Raw genomic sequence first — 18,878 nt, forward strand, 5'->3', positions numbered from 1 at the left:
TTAAATGACCAGTTCAGTACACGTATCGGTTGTACTCAGAACCTGATATTTCTCTCTGGACAGAGTCACGATGGCCTTAAGCTGCCTGAAGCCACCAGTGATCACTGCAGCGGAGGTGGTCTTTGCACATGTAGATACAACATTTCTGCCACCAGACTCCTGTGACTGCATTTCTAAATAGCTGAGGGTGATGGGGAGACCTTGTGGGCGGAAGGAGGGCATCAAGTTTTGCTAAAAATATATATATATTTTTATTATTAATTAACAAGCATACAATTCATTTGCAGATACGATCTGCAAGTCTTATATTGGGGAAGTTTTGACCAGGAAAGCAATGTCAGCTGGTGGGGCCAGAGAAGCAGGAAGGTGTTGACACAAGAGCTCTGCCTAAGGATCTGGCGGGGTCAGGTTGCTGCCCATAACCTGAGAGCAGACATGGTAAACTGAACTGGAGGTGGGAGGACGGGCAAGAAATGTAGCTCTTAAAACACAATCTGGAAAATAGCTTGTGATTGAGCCAGGTCCAATTCTTCACAATGTCGGATAAAAAAGTTAATAGTAGCTTTGATCAGAATTCATCTCTGCATTTACCAGTCCTTAGTTCTGCTGATAGCTGGGGTCAGAAAAATGTCCTTACAGTTCATCTTACAATTTGTGGTTTGGCTTCTTTGGCTGAGTGCAGCAACGTGTTTCCTGAGCTAAGTGTTCTTTCTGTATTCTCTCCCCCAAAAAGGGCCGCATCCAGCAGCGGGCTGTGGCTCAGGCATAAGGAGCAGCACGTGGTGACTCCCATTGTTTCAGTCTCTGCCGAACAGCGCTTGCGTTGACACAGGCACACAGGCAATTTTTCGATGTGGGAGCATATTTCATCTGTCTGAGTTCGAACAAATGCTCAAAGCTACAGTCACAAATAACACGGCGAGTTGTCTCATCTAGAAATTGCGTTGTCGCAGGAAACGAACAAAGGCTTAGTCAAGCTGTGCTGAGGCATGGTTGACATGAGATCCCAAGGCTGAAATAATGTGGTGCCAACCCAAGTCGCATGCTGATCCTTGGGGTGTGGTTATTGTTAGGATATGGTCTTTCTGTGTGCGTTGTGCTCCCCACATACGCACGAATATATGGGGAATATAAAACTTAAATATGGCCCTGTTCCAGGAAAAGATGGGGTCAAACTGGCTTTGAAGTGAGGGGTTTAGTGTAATGGGAAGACTGGGAATCAAGTTTGCCAGGGTTTACGGTTGTATGTGCATTTTGTTCCTTCTCCATTGCATGGGAAGTCTTCTCTTGACAATACTTAGGGGTTTCCTGAGGTTTAGGTACCTGGTTGGAGTGCAGGGAGTAAATTTAAGCTAGAAATCAACAGAAGGGGGGTGGTTTAAAAAAAAAAAAAAAAGAAAAGTGTTGAAGACTGCTCCTCAAGGGTCCAGAAAGGAGCTAAAGCTTGGAGTAATGGAAGCCATCCTGCATTGTCCATAGGCTGTAATCATTACAAAGGCAGATCTTTCCAGATATTGAGAGCAAGTCTGAAAATACATTTTTGCTTTTGAACCAAAAAAGCCAATAAGCAGAAAATTCCATAGGACTTTAGCTTATAACTTCATTTGGTGATTGTCTGGGAAGTGTCCTGTGTCCGCCTGCAGCTGCACTGGGAACTGGTCACAGTGGATAAGGTGAGATGGCATTTCTCCGTAGCTGCTTCTGCCTTATCTATGAGATTAAAATTTGAATGCCTCAAGCACTTCAATGGAGAAGCCTTTTAAACTTAGATTGGGAGTTGATATGGGAAGAGCAATTTACCATGTAGTCCTTTTGTTCAAGACCAGATGATTTGTATCTGGAGTGTGGGTGTCAGAAAATAAACAGCAGGACTTCCTTAATGGTTAGTGAAAGCTCAAAGTATGAGCGTGTCTCATTTTAAAACGGGCAGTTTTCAGTGCTTTAACAGGATGTGACTATATAATCAGTAGTACCGTGCATTATTTGCATCACTGATGACTAAAGGCTTCATCAACTCTGTTGTGAAATCAACAGGAATGTTTCCATTAGCTTTACTGTCCTCTTCGGGGAAGCTGGGATCTAAACTTTTCCTATGAAACACTACCCATGGCAGTAGGAAATCCAGAAGACAAAGCTCTTAAAGTAATTGGGCAACATTCATTAAACAAAGCTGAATTAGTGTGTAGCTGTTAAGGTGTTGAAGTTGATGTTTAATTAGTACTAATTAAATACATTTGCATTTCCTGGTGGAACTTAAGGAATAATCTTCTGAAATATTTTTACATTTCAGACTTTGTATGGTAGTTACATCTGGAGATTGCAAATTTCAGATGGTCTGTACTGCCCAAAATCTGCTCTGCTTTTGGCAAGAAACCTGTGTTGAGAGGTATCTGGTAAAAGTGGCAGTGATGGATGGAGGGAATACTGTGTCCTTTACTTTGAGAGTGTTTTTACATTGAGCTTTGAGTGTAGGTTATATTCTGAGCATAGTCGCCAAACATAACTAGAACATATTCTCCCCCTATACAAACAGGGGCAAAACCTGTTGGTTTACCAATGGAAGTAGTTTTCTGTGAGCTCCTGTGAAGCATATGTGAGCTCTTCTTTTCCCCAGGTAGAATCTGAGAAAATGATACTGAAAGCTTAAAACTTATGATTTTTAGGGCAAGGCTGTACCAGTTACATGATTGAAAATCCTCCCTGGAGGAGGTTAAGTGTTCTGCAGTCTGCCTTGAGGAATCATCCTACATCTCTTCCTGCAGTATAAGTGACCCAGTTTGCCCACGCAGATGGGTTGGATTTGGCAGAGAGGAGCACGGAAGGTATGGAGCAGATGTCGTCGCTGTGCTGCTTCGCACAGAAAAGGCTCCTCTTTTGTGATGTTCCTTTCTACTAAAATGTGGTCTGAAGCATGCAGAAAGCTGCTGGAGGTGTGGGTGTTGGTAGCACCAGGTCATCTGTTGGAATTACATGATTTGCATGCATGGGGCTACTTTCCCACTAGTCCTTTGCTGGTGCAGGCAGACCCATTTGAGGTTACCATTGCTATCATGCTCTGTGCTTCTTTGGCTGTTGCAAACAGGCAGGAGCATTTTATTTCTGTCAAAGCCCTGCATGCTTCTCCACATAGCATCCGGAGAAGTTGCTGTTTGGTTGGTTTCCCTAAGGATATTGATTCCTCACAAGTTTGTGCAAAATTTGCCTCTGTTTACTCTCTAGAGTCAGAACTTCAGAACGCTTTGAGCTGTTGGGGGACTTGGAGGGAATGGAAGGTGGATGTGATGCTGAATAACTTGCAGGGATGCTTTGGAGGCATTAAATCCAGTTGTATGTGAATTGTTTGCCCATTATGGCTCCTTTTGGCTTTGCTCTGTGTCTTGTAACCAACACCTATTAAACCATTACAGAGTGTGCTTAAGAAATCCTGCTTGCCACTAGTGAACTACTCTATTGAATTACCTTTTGATCAGATGGAGATGCAAAAATGATATTCACATGCTTGTCATATCAGAACTTCTTGTGTGTTAACCAGTTGCTGTGGGTACCATGTGAATGTCCTTGTTTGCATGGAAAAAAATAACCCTTCAAGGTGTGTAAAAAGAAAATTTGTAAAGCAGATGAGGTGCATTTCCTTTGCGTGGTCTCTGGTAGCACACTCTGCCTGCCTTGGTTTACATACTTAATTAGTCCTTATTGTCTTTTTCAATTTAGAACGTGGTCCAAAACCATTCCTGGCAAGGTTGAATTCTTCTCCAGCGAGGGTTCGGACACCTCTATTCCCATCCCCATCGTGGCGCTTCCAGGTGTTGATGACTCTTACCCACCCCAGAAAAAATCTTTCATGATGCTCAAATACATGCATGACCACTACTTGGACAAATACGAATGGTTTATGAGAGCTGATGACGATGTTTACATCAAAGGGGACAAACTGGAGAACTTCCTCAGGAGCTTGAACAGCAGCGAGCCCCTCTTTCTTGGGCAGACTGGCCTTGGCACCACGGAGGAGATGGGGAAGCTGGCGCTGGAACCAGGTGAGAACTTCTGCATGGGAGGACCAGGAGTGATCATGAGCCGGGAAGTCCTGCGGAGAATGGTGCCCCACATTGGCGAGTGTCTGCGAGAGATGTACACCACCCACGAGGACGTGGAAGTGGGGAGATGCGTACGAAGGTTTGCGGGAGTGCAGTGTGTATGGTCCTATGAGGTAAGGATGAGGGCATGGTGAATGAGGCATGTGTTTTGGGGGAGGTAGAGGAGAGGGTGGGAGAGGCTGGCGACAGGGGATTGCTGTCGTACGGCTGCACAGCAGTGTCTACAGAGCTCACCTCCCTTCGCAACTTGACCATCCAACTGTGCAGTTTCTACACTCTTTGTTTCCTACAAGTGTCACCCTGGGAAAGACCTACACAAATATGGAAGTGCAACAGTAAGGAGGGAAATGGAGCCTGACATCAGGCACACTGGGATGGGGGGAAGAACACTGATCATTCATAACTGATGTGTTCATTTAGACAGAAAGGGAATAAGCTTAAATCAAAACAGCCACGGGTCCCTGCCATCTTGACTGTCCAGGCCTCTTTTATCTTCTTTAGCTGGGTATGTCACAGTATCAGTGTGGAAAAACGGATGATAAAATCACTGTGTTTCTTACTACAGCTGAAATGCGCAAGGCTGACAGATGTTTGCCCTGACAGTGACAATTTTTTCCCAAACTACAGCCACGGCAGAAATGTCTCATGGTGGCTGGTGCTGCCTCTCAGCCTGCTGGCAGCCCAAGTCTGCTACAGCTCAGGGAACTCGCTGGCAGCCCCATCCTGCAGACGCCTGCTCAGCAGGTCCTTGACGTCAGCAGAAACAAACCACCACTTTTACACCGAAACTTGGGGTCTGCCCACACTGATATTGCTGCAAATTTGACACCTTGGGGAAAAAAAGAGTCCCCAGCCTGTTTGTGGGACAGTTTCCTGCTGCTGTTCCTGCTCGTTATTGGGGGCTCCTCCCAGAGGCGAGGGGGGCTTCTCCTGCCCACGTGTGCTGGGCTTTTGAACTGAGTCCTGGGTGTTTACAGACTGTCTGATTGAAAACACCTGCTGGGTTTGAGCTGAAGTTTCTCTGCTAGTACCAGGCAAAATGCTGGTGGGTCTGCCTTAGAAATAAGGGAGAAGTTGAGAGCAGAAGAGAGGGATGAGCGGTTTGGCTTTTTACACAAACATTTATGACTTGTATGCAACTATTGCTTTGTCCTTTTATGAGATGTGGTAAAGAGGAGGATTCTTCTGCCCGCGTGACAGGGTAGCTGTAGTAATAGATAACGACAGATTACTGCTGCTGGCCTGTTCTTTCACTGGCCAAGACATGTTAAACTTTTGACACTTCATTTCAGTTTACAGTTCAGTGATGGGAAAGCCTTTGAGGAAGGGGAGGGAGCTTTCCAACTGCAGTAATTCATTCGTATCTTTTGTACATTAAGACTTTTTCAACTAACACTGGCCTTCCACATTCCCTGCTTACAGACCTGGAACTAGTTTATGTATTGCCAACATCATGCTTAGCCATTCATAAGGAGTCAATAACTTTTTCCGCAGTTTTTAGCAGCATAAAATTTTTACTGTAGACATTCTGGGTTGAAATAACTTCTGGTGTGATTGCCTGTACCATGTGGCATTTGATAACTGAAAGTCAGCATTTTGGTCCTACTAAAACTGGCAAAGACCTACTAAATTTGATGTGATCAAATTTTGGCTTGAAATGGCTAATGATAGCACACAACTGTACTAGGAATGCTATCAGGCAGAATTAGATTGGGCTTTTCTCAAAATCAGTTCTGTTTGATCAGTTTCTGTTAAATTATCCATAGTGCTGTATTCTCCCAAGTGCCATGAATTACTTAAAACTGTTTTGTGTGAAGTGTATAAACTGTAAGATGTTCAGAAGTAACCCATGAGTGCGAGGTGTTAAGGCTCAGCTGTTTTGGAGAGAGGGAAGAGTTTTGGTGTTGAAGGCATGCTGCTTCTGCAAGGAATAGGTCCACTCTTGTTTAGTTAAGGCTTTTCGATTTAAAAACCTGTCATCTTTTCCTTTTTTTGATCTGGTCCTTTCATTGCCCAGACAACTAGATTAAATGTGCCCGGTATTTTATTTAAGATAAAGCAATAGCTGTGTGAAATAATACAGCTGTTTTGACAGCTGTGTTAGGAAAGCTTGGTGTCAAAATGACGTTTTCCATGTCTTGTACCTTCACGAACATCAAGTAACAGGCCACTGTAAGTGAATTGGAAAGTGTTGTATTTCAGTGAGCTTCTGATGGAGCAAAAAGTTTATCTGTGCCTGCTCTGCCGGGGCACAGCAACCACATTTGTATAATTCCTGTTGAAAGGGAAGCAGCGACAGCATGAGGCTCGGCAAACAAAACAGCGTTGGCCTCAGACAACCGAAACCTCCAGGCTTCTCCTTCGCTTCCTGCACTTCCTATTCTGGAGAATCTCAAGTGACAGCACAAACAAGGAGCTCAGGTCTTTGCAGTCACCCCCCCAACTCTTTGGTTTTTGTTCGTAGCATCTCAGACATGGAATGCCCTGCTGGACCTCAGCGTGGGTGATTTTATTGCCCGTGCTGTTCTTGCGGTGGGCTCTGTGCCCAGAGTTGTTTTACTCATCTCCATGTCTGTCACTGCCCTCTTTCTCTGATTTTAGGATCCCACAATGTCTTTACTGTGCTGCTCATCTTCCCTGGGTCTGGCTTTGGTGGTGTGCCCAAACATGTCTCCAGGCCTGGCTCTGTGTTATTTTTTTCTGCTCGCGGCAGTCTGTCTCAAAAACCCCTTTTTCCCCCCTTCCTGTGTTTCTGTTACTTTGCCGCTCTGCCGTGCCTCTTAGACCACTTCATTAGTGGCACCAGTTATTGCCCGTTTCAAGACTTGTAAAGATTTTTTCACACTCTTTCTGCCATCAGGAGCTTTTCAGCAAATACAGTAAAGGAATTGACACCCTGGTTCTTTGGACTTCCTGTCTCATCTCAGCCCAGAAAAGAGGCAGCCACAGGACGTGCAAGCCTGAGGAGGATGGAAGCTTCGTGGGCTCTGGGGAGCTTTGTTGGATGCACCCAGGCTGCTGCTTTGGGAGCAGTTTGCAGCCCGTGATGGATTTTAGGTCCTCTGACCAGTCTTGTAGCTGTTGTCTTACTGGCTCAAGTGAGTCACAGATGAGACATGCCTCTTAAAGTCTCAGGTTTTAACGGTAAAGATTATCATCGTTGTAAAAACAAACCCAAGACTGTTACTGCTATTTGACAGATAGCTGTGAAACTCAGCCGTCTATAGGGTGGAGCAGCCAAAGCTATGGATTGTACATGGCAAACTGAAAGAAAAAAAATCGTAAGAAGAATGGAGCTGTGAAGTCTTTGAAGCTTACAGATGGGAGCTTGGCAGATTATGAAGCAGTACAGAGCACAGTCCTTCCTCTTCAAGAGGACAAAAGGCTTGTACTACACTTCCTAGGACGTGATTCTACGTTTCTAATGAATATTGCTGTTTTGGACTTCTGGCCCACTGCTGGGTGTTTGCCTCAGAAAAAAATTGTCTCCTTCCTTTCTCATTTCCTCCCACTAGTAGCTCTAGTTCGTCTTGCATGGATCGCAGAGACATGCTGGTTTTGTTTTCTCATACACTGCCATGTCATGCCATGCACAGTCTTGGCTATTCAGCCTGGACCAGGTTTCAGCTTTGATGACAGCTATCTCATTTGCGATTTAAACATTCCCAGTGTATTGTTGATCTCAGTTTTCATTTTGAGTCTTACATTTTCTGTAAATACACCTAAATTACAAAGCCATTGCTCTATAGCTTAGTGTTGTTTCGCAGCTGCTGCTGCACATTGTTCCAATTTGTTTTAATATCCTCACCTTAACAGTGCTGGTAACTGTGATACAAGCTCTTCATAGCTGCTAGAAATCAGGGCAGTGCTGATATATATCCCATTAATTTCTTCAGTAATAAAACCCTTCTGGCACACGTTGCTTTCAGGTGGTGCTAACAGCTTTGTATCCTACAGCACAATAGAAATAACTGGATCCAACGGAGCAGCTTGCACTACCTCTAACTACTGGTGCAAATGCCCAGATGTTTTGTCCTGTTTTCCTTCTGCTGTGGTTGAGGTAGAGGGAGAAATTAGGTAAGAAGCAGCAAGTGTGTCTGTGTGGAGGAGGCAGTGCTTTCCTCCAAACTAGCAGCAAGTACTCTTAAATGTCCTGAAGTGAGACAGGATTCTTTTATAATATACATGGAACAGAAGCTACAACAAAGGGAGCGATCACTTCAGGAAACATGGGCATCAAGGAAGAGCAAGTCCAACTATTTGGACGTTGGCGAGGGGAAAAAGTAGGGCAGTGGTGACTAGGGATAGTGGGGGGCTTCTGGCAGAAGAGGGTTTTGAATTAACGTTTTGTGTGGTCTTTCATCTGGAGTAATTTAAGATAATTGCTACTCCAAAATTCACTGAAGTTAGGAAAGCCCTTAAAGTGCACCTTATATCTGCCAAGTACGTTGGCAGTGCCAGAACATACCATTTCTGGAATGGACTCTCCCATGGGCAAGCCTGAAGTTTATGGTTTTCTGTGAGATAGCGTGAAGTAAAAAAAAAAAAAAAAAAAGTCCTGCAGCAATTGATCAGAACTGAAAGGCTGGGGACAAATGCAACTGTTAATGGCTAACCTTCAATTGCCTTTATCCTCTGGGAAAGAACCTTCCTTCATTAGTGGAAAAGGAGATTCATCCTGTTTGTAGCTGGCTGGTAAGTGGCATGCAGTGACTTCAGCAGCAAGAGCTGTACGTCTCGAAGCAGGGCAGGATGGGGTCTGCGAGGAGGTGCTTTGGGCAGGATGCTCTGAAGCACCTCTGTTCTCTGCAGTCTGTGCCGGGTAGTGGCGTTGGACTGTGATACGGTATCGCTTTTGCTCTGTGAACCCTTGCCTTGAACTCTAGGCAGCAAATGTAAGACTCAACATGTCTTTGAGGTGGGAGCATCCAGCAGCACTTCTGAAATCAGATGCTTTAAGACATAGGTACTGTCCCAGCTTCAAAGCTTGTATGTTGTTTCGAAGTCAGAACACAGAAACCTGGCAGACCCTGACAGCAGCAGATACCTTGTCTTGGCGTGTGTGTGTATCCCTTTGCACCTCTTCATTCACGAAACATACAATACAAATTGTAGGTGTGTGCAAGAAGGAGGGTACAAGCATGCCCGGTGTTTCAGGGTGGATGTTTAGAAATCATCTTTTCTTAAGCACAAAATTTAATCTTTGAAATACTTCAGAGATGTCTTTTTGGCTTCAGAGTAAATTGACAGTGGATGGCCATCCCTTCTGGGGATAGATGGAGACTGAGCTTCACGGCGGTAATGAGGAATGGCATTTTGTTGGAGGACAGACAGGTAAGACTAGAGAAGAGCCGTTATCTGGGCAGGGAGTGTGATGCATGGGGCTCAGTGTGAGGCTGAAATACATGGCTGAGTAACAGGGAGTCTGCGATGACAGTGGAGGAGGCAGTGTGGTATGACCACTGCGGTCTAATTTTAGTAGCAGTGTTTGCTGAGGAGGAGGGTGGAAGGTGATGTCAAAGGAGAGTAAAGGCTGCCGTCTGGGTTTGTGAAACCAAGGTGTGGGTTAGGAGGGTCTGGAACAGGTGACAGATCTTAGATCTGCACCCAAGTCCTGAGGTAGCTCTTTCACTTCAGAAAATAGTTAAATATTTGAGAACCAAATATTTCAAAGAGGAAAACTTGACATCACTAAGTTTTTTCTTAGTGACTTCTGAACTCAGGTTGGTAAAGGTTTCCTGTTTCTGTAGAAATCAAGAACCACTTTGTATGTAGCGCTAAGTGTTTTAACAGTTACTTGAGTCTGTACTTCGTGACTTTCTGCTGGCCATCATTTTAAAAGAGGAAGGCTATGTGATCTGTGCTTACACATATGTGCCTTTCCAGGCTATAGGGACTGTTTGAGACTGACCTAGTTTTTGTGAGCGCATGGTTAATCTGTCCCAGGTTAGCTGAATGACTTGATCTAATGCCTAAGCTGAGAGTTGCTGAAATGGGGACTTTGATGGTGTTGTGCAGACTCTAAGGAAGCTTCATCTGTGAATCCAGCAAACAGAAGTACTGCTTTTTTCCCTGTTGTTGTCATCTTGAAGTGCAGTGGGTCAGTTAGAAATCAAGATTTCCGCAGCCTGTTGAGTTTAGGGAGCCATCAGGATCAGTTTTTATCTTGAGGACAAGTCAGGAAGGGCTAATCCTTTATTGCATGGCAGAACAAAGAACTAATAAAATATCTCATCATCCCTGTTTCTTAAGGCACTTAGAAGATAATTGAGGATTTGAGTTTGTTCTGTTGAGCAGCAATGAGAATAGGCAGAGGGAGGCAAGTCTGAGACTAGAAGCCTTCTTATGTATGGGAGTCTTCTGAACTGATGGGAAAGCCATCTCTCTTTTGCTGAGTAGATACCTGTGAAACCCAGTACTTGGAGGAAATGCCGTGCTGTGATCAGAGCTGCATGCTGCACTGCCTCTTGTAGGTGAATTCCGCTGGGCTGGAGACCTTGGAAGGACACTGTTACATTCCAAATCTAATCAACAGAAAACCCAGTAATACCTGTGTAGTCAGTTAACTCCCATGGGTCAATTATGTCTGACCAAACTTTGAGTTGGCAAGTTTCCTTTTCCATTTTATTTGGTGCTTATCTCTGTGTGTAAAAGATGAGGGTGGGAGAATAAACCACTTCATGACTACCTCTGTATAAACAGAATGTCTATGAAACGTCCCACGTGACTAGACAGTAAAAAGAAATTTAAAAAAATTGTCTTTCTCAGCTGAAGTGGACATGAACTGTCTTCAGCTGGGGCTCTCAGTATGGAAGATTTTAGCTGATCGATATGTTCAGGGTAAGTGTGATCTGGATATTTGGGGCAGAGATGGGTTAGTTGTGTAAATTTGGTGAGAATATTTGCTTTTCTCCCCTCAGTCTGTTAAAACCAAGTTCTGTGAGGAGCTTAAAGCACCAACAGCATGGCAGTATCAGAGCCTGTAAGCACAGAGGAGAAAAGTCAGACTTGTTTGTTGATGGGAAATAGAAATTAAATGCTGATGTGGGGAAGGGGCTTAATATAAACTAGCTGAGATCACCAAAGGGATGATAGAAACCTATTCAGCTGAAATAGTTTAAGTGCTAGCTGTATTATACTCGGAGTATGGTGTTTTGAAAAATACATTTTTAATAAAAAAAATTGAATTATTGCAGAGAAGAAGCAAAAGGTGAATCTTTTAAATGGATGGATGGATATGATGGGGTTTGAGATATCTATTACTTTTAAAAAAGACCCTGAATTTAGTGTAAAACATCCTTTTCTTTTGAACTTCTGTTGAACAAACACAGATAACTATCCAGAGTCGCTTTAGACAGTGGTTATAGCCAGCCATGTTGGTGTGTAGCACTAACCTGCTGTGAAGACTTTTCTTGATGCTTTTGGTGTAACTAGTACATAGCAGGCTAACTCAGCCTTGCCACAGCACTGAGCAGCTGCTCCGTGAGCATTCCCCACTCTCTGCACTGACAGCATATGCGGGCAGTCTCTGTGGACGCATTTGTGATCTGTACCATTCTATTTTGCCAGTTCACTCTGTTCGCAGTCACCGGTCTGCTGCTGGTGCTGGGACATATATCGAAAAGAACTGTTGACACCAGGTGACTTCACCTCAGCCCAGGAACTGCCGAGCCCCCTTTTGTTTCCCAGTGGCCTACTTCTGGAGTCATTATCCTCGATGGACTTCGTGGTCCCCCGGTGCTGACAAGGCAAAAGATGGCATTCCGTGTGTTTCTTTTTTGATAGCTTGCAGCTGCAATTGCTAACGAGAACTGCATATTGGGAGTCTTCCCGTGAGTTGTACCCAAGTGCACTTACACGTCAGTAAGGAGCCTGGCTTTTTAGCTGTGGTAAGAGAACCATTGGTTTCATGGATGAACAGGGAGGATGCAGGATGGCAACCTGCAACACCCAGTCCTTGCAGCAGACAGGTAGCAGTCTGACTTGGTGCTATGTGCTGTTGTCTGATGGCTCTGCGGATAGTGTGAGTATGTAATTTGGCTACACAGAGGATTAATTGTCCGGGATTTGTCTAACCTCATTTCCTGTAGATGTCTCCTGGCTGAAGAGCTGCTGCTGCTGTTTTGTGTTCTAAAACCATCTGATTTGGAGCAGGGAGCTCAGTTCTACTTTGCTGGACTGTTGCACCATCTTTAATTGATCCTTAAAATGCTTAAAACATTTTAGCACTAATTTCCTGTGTTAAAAGCTTGCCTGGACTCCTGGCGGTGTGAACTTTCATGATTATCAGCTGGAGACCTCTTAAAATCTTGCCAGAAGTCCTGATTGCCTGAAGGGTGGGGATTATCTTCTTGCATGCCTAGACGAAAATGACCTTTATGTGTCACAAATAAGTTGGGAATGTAATTGGAAGTGTTTGGGGAATAACTGGTTTTGTTTTGTTTTCTTAAATCCTGAAGTTTCAGCGGAAAGTGTTATTTGGGAGTCCTTGCAGAACTGAAAGTTGTGTTCTGGTTAGTTTATTACGTAGAAGTAAATTTCTGCTGGTGACCTCAGTGAAAGCAAGTTAGTTGTCAGTGGTTCTTTCAGATGTGTTTTGAGCAAGTTAAAAGTGCTGTCACAATAATGAAGCAAAAATAAAATCAGTCACAACTTTTACATCAGGGGATTCTTGAGGACCAGCTGAAGTTCATGCCAGTTACTTGCAGCTTGTGTGCTAATGGTGACTTCAGTAAAAGAGTCAAAGCCTGCATGTAATTTAAATTGCTGTTAGGGACCCAAAGTGTTTTTTAAGACTTTTTGAATTATGCTTTGTCCACACTGCAGTGTTGTACCTTGATGTGAAGTATTGCTGATAAGAGGAAAGGCACTACAGCGAGCTCTCTTTTCCAGTTGAGCACCCAACAGTTTTTCTGCTTCATGGGAAGCTTTGCATTCTGCGTAATACCATTTTGCCGGTGCTGCTGGCAGTGACTTGCTCCCAGGATTGCAGTGCAGATGAAGCTCCAGCAATCAGCTTCTGTGCTTGGTGGGCTGATGTCCTGGGAGCATTGCTAGGGTAGAGCAAACTGTTTAATTTAATGTCTGTTCTGGTTTATAGCTGAGAGCACATGTCAGTACAGGATGGGAGCCCTGAATGTTTATGCAGAGCTGTGAGATGAGGCTCCTAGAGCCAGTCCTTTAGAGTCAGTAGTTTAGAAAGAGGCTTAGGAAGAGGCACAACATACCCTTGTGTAATGAAGAGAGCACAGGTAGGGTCATGTCCACTGGATCTAAGCTCCATCCAAGTCTCTGGGTTTAATCCTTCCTACTGAATGGCTTTAGGGAGCTCCAGCTGAGTGCTATATTTTTGTTCTTGGAAGCAGTCTTCAGAAGCATCCGGTACTCTTTGTGGATTAAACACAGGTTCTTAGACAGAGGCTAGGATTAGCAATAAAATAAATGGGAACCCATAGTTTGGGTTCAGCCAACAGTTCATTAGAAAGCAGAAAAGGGTAGTAGGAAGCTGCTTGCAGTTCCAAAAGTACTACTGTCACCTTCCTCCAGCAAAGAAAAGCACATTATCAGAAAAATAACGAAGCATGTTAATCAGAAAACTCATCTACTTTTGGGTTGTCCCAGCCTTTCTGGGTAGGCAGGCAGGCAGCCAGCATTTGGATGCTCCATCCTTGCCCGCTGTGCTCAGACCTTGTGCTGGTGTGCTTTCTGAAAGGCAAGCACAAGTTTCTTCATGAAAACTTGTTGCCTGCTCTTGTTTGTGGTTGCCACTTCAGATTGGTGCAACTGGTTAGAAAAGTGCTCAGAGAATAGCAGCAGAGTGTTAATGAAGGTTCCTCTACTCCATAGGCCTTCAATGGGTGTAATTACTTGGCAGTAACTTCTTTAAACCTTATTTGAATTAAAGCTACATGTTTTGGCTGGTTATGTCACCACTGTATTAGTGAGGAATGCAGGAGAGAGTGCTAGTTTGCATTAACTGAGCTGCCTTAATCCTTTGTAACCATACTTTTTAATGTGTGTTTCTGTCTTACAGAGAGAGAAAACATTTGCTCAAGGGACAGCAGAGTTCACTCCTCAGCATCTCTGCATAAGGGCAATGTTCTTTGTCCTCAATAAGTAGTAGGTGTTGAGAATTTTCTTTGTCCTCAATAAGGTGTTAAGAATTAGTATTATGTGTAATTCTGCATAAATAATTGCTGGGGAACTGTCTGTATTTTAGGTCTGAGTTTTTTCCTATGGTCCCCCTGAATGTATGGGTGCAGAGTGGGTTAAATGCCTGACTCAATTATTTTTGATGGTTTCATACAGCCTTCAGACCAGATGCTTCACTAAAATCAGTGTTGTCCAACAGGAGTGACTCCAGAATGTACACCTCTCACGTTCATTGTCCAGGTCAGCAGGAATAATATTCCCTTGCATTGCCTATCTTTGCTGTCCTGACAAGAGAGACATTTACTTAACCTTATCACAGATGATTTGTCAAGAAACCTTACCCTTACTTTACCTTGTTTGTTTAACCTTATCACAGATTACTTAACTGACATACTTGGGCTTACGTCCTTTTCCTGTTGAAGATGCTTCCTAACATCTTTGGCCAATGGAAACTTTATTTTTTAAAAAAAACAAAAACCAACCAACAACAGAGAGGCAGTTGCAGATTTAATCTTTGTAAAGGCAGCAGAGCTTTTGCTTCTCTGGAAATGTCTGTGAGCTGCAGTGTTTGCAGGTTTTGGATAAAAGAATTTTTCTTTGACTTTTTCAAATAATCATTTTTTTTCCCCTCTCTGACTCCTTAGAGTTGAAATGTGAGCTGTAGTCCCTGCAAGAGCCTCTTGCAGTTGCACTTTGTTTTGCAGCTTTTTACTGGGTTCAACTGGAAGCCACCTCTGATTGTATGGAATAACGTGTTTGGCCGAATCCTGAAGTTTGTGGATGGTAGCATTGCTGCTGCATGTGCTTGTACCAAGAAGAAACTGTCCACATAGTTTCTTACCTTCTCTAGACTAAAAATAACACTGTAGTTCCTGCGGCCTTAAAGAATTAGCCCAATTTCAGAATTGGAAACTAGGGTGAAGATGAAAAGGATATTTCATAATATGTAACATAGGAGCTGGGTGCCTAAGCATTAGGATGAAAAAAGCCTTTGTCTGGACCTTTGGATGGTGAATCAGAAGGATTTGTGATGATCTTTTTGCATGGATTCCCCTGCAGGGGCAAGTCTCTGCTGAATTGCAGGTCTGCTCAAATTTAAATCAAGTGGTGCAGTTTGATATGGGAACTGCAAGCAAGGAAGATGGAAGGTGAGGGCAATGTCATCTTCCTTCTGGTTATAATGTGGATCCTCCAGATCCCTGATGCAGCTCCACAGAAGCAAACGGGTCATTTCTCCAGCCCACGGCGTCTGCTTTGTGCCATCTGCCCTCATAGTTCCTGGTGCAGAGGAAGTGTGAAATGTGTAACCCCATTTATTCTGCTAGGTGGTCAAGGCCGTCTCCCTTACAGAAAATGCCTTGTTTCTGTTCAGCCAGCACAAAGGCTCTTTTATAGCTGCTTGGCTATACATCTGTCAAGGTGCCTCAGACTGTTAGCACTGGTTACTGTTTGAGGTATGCAGGCTCTGAGGCTGTGATGCACAGTGATATGTTGTTTATATGTTGCCTCCCTTTCCTTTTGAGGACAGGGAGCTGTGCTGTGTCCCGCCCTGAACAAAGCTGGTGTTAGTTATGCGATGGAGTGGTAGCCTGGAGATTTTCTCTTTAAAAGCAGGACTGGAATCCTTCTGTTTCACACTTTGAATTAAATGTCTGAATTTGGCAATTTGCAGGACAATAGAACTTTCTCTGGGGAAAAAAAAAGTGTGTTGAATTTCTGCTCCAGAGACAGGCCTGACTTGAAAGACAGTGTGTGCACCAGTGCAGAGGGACCCCCGTCCTTCACAGGGTACTTAACAACTGGAAGAAAAAAGCCTGACTTCCTAAAGTTTTTGAACTGTATTGCAGCCTCTGGATTGATTTCCTCATCTTTTCCCCCTCTCTCCGATATTTTTTCTCCTGCACGTGTCCCAATACTTATTTCACAAAGAGACTTTGCTGAAACCAGTTCTGCCCAGAAATGCACAGTCATCTTTTGAAATGTAGGGGAGTGAGTGAGAGGAGGCTCTGTAAGCTGACAAAGTCCTGGTGAGTTCTAAATCTCTGATGTTGTCTCCTTTGGCTTTCAGACATCTTAAGGTTTGCCATCTCCTGGCTCCTGTGTTTGGTTTTCTATGTTGGTTTCTTTAACCCCACAAAGCTATCTGACAGCTCTTCAGTTCCATTCCCAAATAGCATTCTGATGCTGTCACTGCTGGCTTCTTGACTCAAAGTAGAGCTTGGGTGGAAAAACAATTTTTCATCAGATTGCCATGAGATAGGTCTCATGGGATAAAGGAAGAGCACAAGAGGGATATGCTCTGTTTCATGTTAAGTTCTTATGCTTTGACATTGATGTTCTCTTCTGCCCCATTAGTTGTGATGAATATTGAAATCTGGTAGCTGACTGTGGCAAAAGGTGACTTGGGGCAGGTCCATGGTATGTTCCACCACTGAGTCCGTGTCCCTCCAGAGCAGCAGCTCTGCCCTGCCCAGGCCCTGGCATCAGCACCCAGCTCTGGCTTGTGGACATGTGCCTGTACTTGCTCTCCTCTCTGGGGAGTATTTCTCATTGAAGATCTGTTTAGGCTTTGAAGATGCATTTAGGCTTTTTGTGGCTTCTTTCACAAGAGGGTGAGAAGTTATTTTTCAACTTAATTTTAGACTGGCTGTCATTCTTAAGCAAGCTTGAAGTGTGGTTTTGACCTTGCTCACAGGGAAACATGGAGGAACCTGATTTCCCAGTACATTGAGGGAACTGTTACCTCAGGTCTAGAATTTTATGCTTCAGCATCAAAGTGCTTTGCAAACCTTTCCCATGCTCTTTCTATCCTGTGGAACGACAGCTTTCCCTGCATGGCACGGGGTTATCTCCAGGGCACAGGAGGAGGTACCGTCAGGGCAAGGTGTAGAGTGTAAGAGGTCCTGACTCTGTGTCCTGCAGCCAAACCACACCTTCCCTCCCCTCTTTCACCAGTCACTTCAATTAAAATTCCACTGTCAGGGCTCAAGTGAGGTGAAGCAGGAGCAGACTTGTTTTCAGGAGGGAGAGGGAAAACCGAATTTTCAGCCGGAATGGGCCTTTTCCCAGAGTGGGCTCAAGAGATGTCCCCTCCCCAGAGGTACAGAAAAGTCACAGGTAGAAACTGCAAAAATAATCAGCGTTGTCTGCTTCAGTTCCCAGAGGGCATCAGAGTGAACGAACTGAGCTGGAAGCAGAGCGCCCTACAGAGACAAAAGCTGCGGTCCTCCATCAACCTTTCTGAACCACGGCCCAGAGCGCTCGTTAAAGATGATTTCTTAATAAAGCTGGGGGGAGCTGAGCTAGCAGGGTGCAGATGAGACTCTGCTGACACTGGGGAGAAAAGTGGAGGAATGGGGAAGAATCTCCTGAAGGTGAAAGGTGGCGAAAGCAAGAGAGCCAGAGTGAAACCCAGGGGGGTCTTATTAGTGTGGTGGAGTCCAAGTAATTTCAAATATTCTAAACAGAGGTCCCGTGAGTAGAGATACGAGGGAACCAAATTCCTTTGGCATTTGCAATATCAGGCTGGCTAAAGTTACTGCTGTTGTGCAACGCTCTGCTGAGGGGTTATGGAGCAGATGTTGCTCCTTTTGTAACTACTGCTCAAAGTGAACCAGTTTCTTGCCATGAGGGAGTCTGGCTGCCTGTGTAGATCAGGGAGCTGTTTTACAGGTGCTCACCTCTGCAGAGGGCCAACACAGTGATAAAAGCTGAGGTCGGAAGTGCTGAGAGTGGAGAACAAGCAGTCATTTGCAGTTAGTGAAGAAACTGTCTCCTTAAGGAGTATCAGGACAATATGAATCTTGAACGTGCTTAACCTTAGTGGCAGACAATTTCTCTAATGAGTGTATGGGAGCTGGGCATGTGGTGGGGGGAGATGGAGAAGGACTGAGATAAGCTTTCAGAAAGGAAATTGGTCTAAAACAAGTGCCAAGTAAACAGTAAAATGTTATGAGGTGCAAGCTAAGGAACAACCTGCTGTTTTCCCTGGCTCTTGCTGTGACACAGCTCTAATCCTTAAAGCCAGAAATCATATCTGGGTGGGCTACAGTAATCTTATTTTTTCTAGATGTAGAACTCTTCTATGTCTGTTTCCTCTAGGCAAGGAGGAATACCTGCCAAGAAAGCAGTGTGCTCTGAGACTCAGCTGCTTTGGCATGCCAGCAAAACCATCCTGCACTAAAGTGACAAGCATGGTGCCGATGGGACATGTTCTGGCATGGTATCTGAGTTATATCTAAGTGGGAGCACTCATGCACCTCCTGATGGCCAACAGAGAAAACACTGAGCTGCATGCATTGTAGCTGGTATAATGTCATGCCTAGTTACCATGCGTAACAGTCAACTCCTTATCCAAAAACGAGGTTTGAAAGTGATGACTTATGAGTATGTTTCCTTCCTGTCCAAGCAGAAAGTGTGCAATGAAGAACACTGGCTTGGATTTTGTTTTCTTTGGTAGCCAGCGTAGCATCACTGGTTGTCTTTGTGTCTGCCTCTCTTTGTGTGGTGGGACAAAAAAGGCGTGTCCAGTTTGGGGTTGGTGCCAGTTTTGTCAATATGGTGATTATATGCAGAAGAAAGGAGCTGCAATGGTTCTTGTGGTGTCTTGATGGTAAATAATAGTAAAATATG

General features: G+C 44.3%; 1 protein-coding gene across 1 annotated transcript in view; it reads left to right on the plus strand.

Moving 5' to 3' along the window:
* The window catches only part of CHSY1 (chondroitin sulfate synthase 1), a 77,617-nt gene that overhangs the window by 5,685 nt on the left and 53,054 nt on the right, over positions 1-18,878 (plus strand). The window contains exon 2 of the mRNA XM_040601696.1: positions 3,712-4,207. Coding sequence (XP_040457630.1) covers positions 3,712-4,207 — 496 coding nt within the window. The remainder of the gene's footprint in view (positions 1-3,711; positions 4,208-18,878) is intronic.

Source organism: Falco naumanni, chromosome 7 (genome assembly GCF_017639655.2).
Source record: "Falco naumanni isolate bFalNau1 chromosome 7, bFalNau1.pat, whole genome shotgun sequence".
NCBI classification, from domain to species: Eukaryota; Metazoa; Chordata; class Aves; order Falconiformes; family Falconidae; genus Falco; species Falco naumanni.